The sequence below is a fragment of the Cydia amplana genome, chromosome Z, assembly GCF_948474715.1.
Source record: "Cydia amplana chromosome Z, ilCydAmpl1.1, whole genome shotgun sequence".
In the NCBI taxonomy this organism is placed as follows: domain Eukaryota; kingdom Metazoa; phylum Arthropoda; class Insecta; order Lepidoptera; family Tortricidae; genus Cydia; species Cydia amplana.
The window spans coordinates 22,179,098-22,186,160 of NC_086096.1; the positions used below are offsets into that span (position 1 = coordinate 22,179,098).

General features: G+C 40.1%; 1 protein-coding gene across 1 annotated transcript; it reads right to left on the bottom strand.

The window, feature by feature from the left end:
• Positions 1-418: 418 nt before the first annotated feature.
• Positions 419-5,753, bottom strand: LOC134660632 (organic cation transporter protein-like). Its single transcript, XM_063516407.1, has 7 exons — positions 5,739-5,753; positions 5,315-5,535; positions 4,408-4,594; positions 3,891-4,020; positions 3,563-3,691; positions 1,762-1,954; positions 419-573 (listed from the first exon to the last, which is right to left on the bottom strand). The coding sequence occupies exons 1-7, from the start codon at positions 5,751-5,753 to the stop codon at positions 444-446; spliced, it is 1,005 nt and encodes a 334-aa protein (XP_063372477.1). The 3' UTR covers positions 419-443.
• Between the last annotated feature and the right edge of the window lie 1,310 nt (positions 5,754-7,063).

Here is a 7,063-nt window from a genome sequence, read left to right on the forward strand (position 1 = left end):
AGTTTAGTGTGTCTTTTTTTACTATTTTTACTTTAATGCAATTTTTATATTAATGTGCATATTTTATAACATGAAATAATGTCAGCTAGCTCCATAGAGAAAACTTTTCACCCCAGCAGTTCAAACAAAGGTGCTTAAAAACAGTGAGGGAAATTCGATTTTACTGCGAGGGTAAGACAAAAAGTGACGTTCCACGGGTAATGTACCTACTTATCTATGAAAGCAATAAATGACTGATTACTGAAAACAATTTGAGACAGTTGCATTCAGTTTCGTTTTCAACTCTGACTGACCGTGCTCCCACTGAGCCTGCTGGCACAGCGACTGCAGGGCTGTCGGATTTGGTATGGGTGGTATGGGACTGAAACTGGGAGTAGGTATGTCTGGAAATGACTATGAGTTATACACAGAGTTATACCTACCTACTGTTCTTAAATATTAGGTTACCTACTAAAAATGTTACTTACTATAAATTCATCGAGAACCTCTTGAGAGATTTTAGTTTTGTTGACCCTTTCAAATTTATGAACTATTTTTACAGCTTCATCAACGCGCCCTTTGGATACCAACCACCTGAAAATAATGCTGAATATTGAAGTACCTACGAAAACGAACCTAACAACTAATCTTCAAGGTAAGTACTACCTATACCAACGTGATCACGAGGAACCCAAAAGATTAACAGTGTAATGTAAGTATTCTTGTCATTAATTAACTTATATATGTCTCCGGAATTCGCCTAGTTTCAGAGTTAATATACCAAAAAAATAATGTAAAAAAACATTATTTTTTTGGTCTCTCCATCCTCCATCTCAAAAAATGCCCAACGCGCCTAAAGAAGTTTTTACTTCAAATAAAGTAGAATTTTACTAAATGCTGTAATTACCTATGGTGTCGGTAACGGTAGAGTCTGTGCGGAAAGAGAAGAGTCGTGGAATGTATTGGGCCCCATACAGGCCCAGTCTACGACTCTTCTCTTTCCGCACAAACTTTTTTTTTTTTTTTATTGAGAAACAAACAGTCTTATAATAAACATAAGAGCAACTTAGCTAATAGCTACAAATTGATTTATTTATAGACCTATAGTTCCCTAATCTACAAATTGTATCGAGGTACAATTAAAAAATAAAAATAAAAAAGTGTAACCTTATAGTTGTACATAACAAATGAGTGAACAAGAGAAGATACTCAAAAAACCAGTGCCTACTATGCTTACAACATTACACCCTTATTTTAATAGAGAATATACAGTCCTCTTAAAGAGATTTAATGAACTGCCAAACAATTCTGCGTCCATACATTTTTCATTGTACTGTTTACATGCGCGCCCAATATACGAATGCTGTGCGTGTTTCGTTCTGCTGTTAGGAATGCTAAATAATGCCTTACTGCGACAACTACGTTCGTTCTTACGGGGGACTCGGAAGCCAATTTTGTAGTAAGTCAGGAATAAACAATGTCGCGAGTTCAATGGTTTTTTCTCAACTCAAAAAATGCCCAAGGCGCATAAAGAAGTCTTCACTTATTTCTACTTAGACTACCTACTTAGAAAACTACCTAGGTTTTAAGAAATAAAAGTAGGTACAAGTGATAATTTTACCAGTAACATACAAAACGAAAACAAAAAAAAAATCGAATCGAAATTGACCTAAACACGTAAATAGTACCTACATTTTGAGAGATAGAGAGATTAAATGCATGGTTAAAATGTTTCGGGTTCCTCGTGACGTGAGCGCCTTGTATAAATGTAGACGGTCTTACCCAACACTCTCCGGGACCAGGAAGGGGGTAACCAGCGCAACCAGCATGGGCAGCGAGGTAACCAGAATGAAGGTCCTCCAGTCGCTGAACCACAGCGCCAGCCACGGCAGCGCCACGCAGCCGCCGCCGAAGTACAGCGCGATCGACATGTTGGCCACCCACGACCGATGCTTTACGCCAACGTACTCCAACGCTGCACAAAAACCATCAAAATAAATAGAGGAATTATTGACGCAGAGAAAGTAATACGCGCTGGGTCCGTAGCCAACATGCCAATCGTTTACGTTCCGTAGCTAACGAAACGCAACTTTGAAGTTGCGAAAAAAAATATGTGTTCGGTAGGTACTCGATTGTGACCTCTAAAATGACTGAATAAAGGTGCCGGTACATTGTCAATCATAAAAAACTTAACTCGTTTTATTTTTTTAGTCAGCAACTCAGCATTATAAACGTGACCAATTTTAAAGAAGTAGGTAACGAAGTATAAGTGGTACTTTATATTATACGGTCAACATCTTTGCCCTCCACGTGCCCTGTAAACGTCATAATCAATCAATGCTATAAGTTATACCTTTAACTAACCCTTGCTCCTTTTGGTGCTATCTATATAACCAACGCGAAATCACTAAGCTGAGGGGTGGGGGGGGGGGGGGGGGGTTCTTTAGCTTTAGATACCCAGTCTTGCATTCTTCTGCTCGTCGAGTTTATGATCTTTTAATAAATAAGAGTTCAAACTATAATCGCATAAGTACTAGTAGAGTATGGAGGTCCCAACTAAACTCAACCATAATGAATTCATTCATTTTCATTAACCAGCTTGTCTCTAACTAGCATTGTGAAGGTAATTAAACGTACTTTCAATTAATACCAATCTTAATTAGGTAGCGCCAATACGTTGAAGATCTAGAGTATCTAGACTCACATTAAATCCTATTTGTAAAAAAAATTAAATTTTTCCAACTATACGAATGTATGATAATTGTAAGGGGGAAATTCAAGGGGCTGATGGTGGAAACGGCACCACTTTTCAGCCCGGCAACATCGAGTTCCTTGAAGCCTGGGAGCACCGCTACAAGGATTAGAAAAACTGCGGTCTAATAATTATGCATACGACTCAGTTCTAGAGATCCTGCTCTATTTCAGATGAACATAGCGCGATTAGCGATAGAAGCAAAGCAGGCAGGTACAGTCAAAGAATTTAATTTCCGACACATTTCGTACCTTGTCACTTGTTTGTCACATCAGTCACAGCGACAATCAATATTAAAGTCGCTAGAAACCTCATACTATTGTCACTGTGACAAGGTAGGTTAACTTTTTTGACTGTACCTGTACCTATTACCTAAACGTGTTTTTTTTTTATTTAGATTTGTTGTCCAATTTTTCATGTGATCTCACTACCTAAGATGCGAAACAGAACGTGTCAGATTTATGGTTCGACTCGCACATTAAACTGTCGTAACACGTACTCGTACCTACACATAAAATTATGCTAAGTAGGTATGTATGTACCTACATATAATATTTGTACTCATACACATCGTACAATTCATTAGGCATGGTAATTAAACTGAGCAGTAGATACCTACCTATTTTCACATGTGTTGCATGAAGTGGTGTCATTCGTTTAAAGAAAGACTCACGCTAGACCGGGCCGTGCCCGGGCCGAGGCGTCCGACGTGTCATTTTCTATGACGGCTGATCAGTGATGGCTCACGTGCCTTTCCATAGAAAACGAAGCGCCGGAAGCTCCGGCCCCGGCCCGGTCTAGCCTGAGTCATCCTTAATTCTCCTTTCTTACCAAGGATATATATAAATAGAAAACAGCCGTCACACGACATCCCAACCAGGAAGCGGCATACGGAGAAGTCCCAGAAACCGGTAGTAAAGGTCATGGCCACGCCGCCGACACAGCCCAGTATGTTAGACACTGCAACACGACGTGGAAACATTCTACATATGTATTAGGGAAAGAGAACGAAACAAAACATAAGTAGGTAATTTAAATAGAAATAGGTACGACCTTTAAAACTGATATTTTAAGTATCAGATGGCAACTGTAGCTAACCTTAAAGTAAAATTCTAAAGTTTACTATTCCTATCGTAAAGTGAAAAGTTCCAATAATCACCGAGCAAAGCTGGTACCCGTCCGAACCTATCGGCAAAGTATCCGAGGAGTATTCCGCCCAGCATGGAGCCCAGAATGCTGATGGTCTGGGACCACGGCACCAGCGCCGCACGGCTGCACACCCACTCGCGCTGCAACCACAATGCAGCAATTCATGATCATCACATCATCACAGTCAATTACTTAAACAATAGCAGTACCTATACATAAAGATACGAGTAGCCTAGAAACCAACAGATTTTTATTACGTAGCTTTAGCTATATGCTGTATGTATTTTGTAATAGTTACATCAAAACATTGATATTTGTATTTTTCGAGATAGGTACCTAAGTATTCATTAGCCTTAAATTACAAGCATTAAAATCAGTACCTAACCCAGTCACCAAAATAAATGTTAATTAACTAAGCTGTCACACCCTACTCACTCAGCTAGCGCATGTACCTACTTACCGTACATGCGCTACATGCATGCATGCATGTTTTACATTACAAAATGTGCATTTTTAATGGCACATACCTCCGTAGAGACGGTAGAATATGGTATGTCATCGAAGAGGTACTCCCACCCGTTCTGGCAGGAGAGGGTGGGCGAGCCGGGCGCGGGCGGCAGCAGCGTCTCCAGCACCTCGGTCCAGTTGGCGTCGAACACGACGCAGCGCTCGAACCCACCACCAGCCGCCGTCGCCGGGATCGACAGGTTTCGCCTGACCAACACTACAACGTTTACGTATTCTGGAGGCATACCTATACCTATAGATTTTAAAAATTATGATGCCTAATAATTCGAATTCTATCGAATATATACCAAACATCGAATAAGAACTATTCATCTAATTTCGCGTGTCGGTATAATTTATGTATATGTATAAGGACTCGAATCTGTGAAGAACACGGCTAAATTGTGTATATTTATTTGCGTCTCTTGGCCTGAAACCGCAACACTCAAAATCCCACTTTTTTAATATACCTACTCGCAACGCTGATGATATTTAATACATCATAAATATGTATAAAAAGCGCTGAAATTTGAGGTATATTATTAACGAGTTACGAATACTCATGCGTAAAAACGATGATGTCGCTGATATTCTGCGAACACGAATACTTATTCATATTTGTATTATTTAAAGTATGTAAGTATGCATCACAAATCGGGTTCGTCGTGCTAAATTCGGTTCCTAACCAGTGAACCACAGCTCAGAACTGATAATACTTTTCAGCCGTGACTGCTGAAGTGCTGAAACTAATTACAAACGAACTGCCTTTTCAGATACAACGCGAACCGCGAAGTGTGTGTGTGTGCAGTTGGGACACAGCCTGTTAAAACCAACCACTGAACCGAGCGTGTTGAATATTTCACAATGTTAAGATAAGGGTTAGAGATAAATATATATATCTATTTAGCTGAGTGTATCTGTATCTACCTTAGTTCCCATCCTAGGCCATCGAGTTCAGGGACCCGGCACCAGTGCTCGTAGGGCGTGGCCGTGATGAACAAGTGGCTCATGTACACGAATGCCCATAAAACCCCGAAGGGCATCATCCCTATGAAGAGAATTCGCTGGTAAGTTCCCATCTCTCCCACATCTTTGATAACTGCTTCAAGTGCTGCACTAACATCTTTTGGTTCTGCAGAAGTAACTTCCTAGAAATTAACAACATAATTGATTAGGTACTGTTCCCGACTTGATTAGTGATTATTTCATACAGAGTACAACATTCATAACAACCGACTTGGGTACACCTGGGATACGGTGGATTCGATTTACTACTGTAACTCTACCTAACAGCATTAAAAAAATGGTGGGCTCCAAAAAGGGCTATTGCGCTATTGGTTACCTTATTTACCGAGCCTAAGTCCATTTTATTTGTATTAAACGACGATGACTGCGATGTAAGTCTTAACGAGGAGCCCAGGGGCTAATGAAGTTATCATAACTTCCTTATCATAAATTTAAAATATTAATAGATAAACATTATTACGTTATATTCATTAATCAATGGATTTGAAATTAGTCGCCGGATTACAATTCAGATTACATTTTACTTGATTTTACTGTAGGCAGGGCCGAATTAACCCTAAGGCAGAGTAGGCAACTGCCTATGGGCCCCGCCTCGGCTAGGGGGCCCCGCCTCGGCTAGGGGGCCCGGGCGGCCCCGCGCGCGCCAAAAAAAATTGTGTTTCATATGGCCAAAATTCATAAATATTTTTTTATGGTACCTACTTATACCTAATGTCCAATATCAGTTTCTCAGACACACAATCATCAAATGATTATGTAAATTATGTTATTTTATAGCTTTTAAAGTCATGTAAATCGAGCTCGAATTTCAGACTCCCGAGGGCCTAAAACCTCATTAATGAAACTTCGGCCCTCCGAGTATGACACATATATTATTGTTGAGTAACATTTGATGATTGGTTCGTATCAGAGCGCTGCTTTCTTACGTTAGACCTTCAGCGTCGCTTTTTAACAAATATAAACATTGATTTCAGAAGCTTAGCCTTTTGCCTCGCATGAAAGCTCACCTCGCTGGTTATAAGTACGCTTCGGGCTTGTTAAGTATGTGGAGATTGCTGAGCTCGACCTTCAGCCTCACCTCTTTTACCTCAATTTTTGGTTCGTCTACCAAATCTCTTCTTCAGCTTAGCCTTTGGCCCCGCTGCGCTTTTTAATACAATGGACATTGGTTGGCGTCTGTGATCTAGCTGAGCTTATCCTGAAGCACGGCTTTGACCTCGCATGAAAGCTCGCCTCACTATAACTTCGGATTTTTAGGCTTTTTTAACACGCTTTCACAATTTTTTCACAAAAAATTTCGCGCTCGCTTCGCTCGCGATTTATGTTGCTTTTCCGATTTACCCAGTACTTACATGCTAGTTCGACTGGTTAATGAATAATCATTTAAACACATGTAAAATATTTATTATTAGGTTAATTTGAATCATGTGGCTCGTATGGTCGGACAATAGCTGTTCAGCCTTGCAAAATATTTAACTACTTATTGAGATAAAAAGAGCTCTCCCCACACTGGACGCAAGGAGGAATCGGCAAAAACTAATATAAAAAACCTTTATGTCCACGCAAGAGCGAAAAAGACATCGTACGGCATGTTCGGATCGGCTCAACCGACACCTGATGGTTGAAATGAAAACCGCAAACTTACTTCCC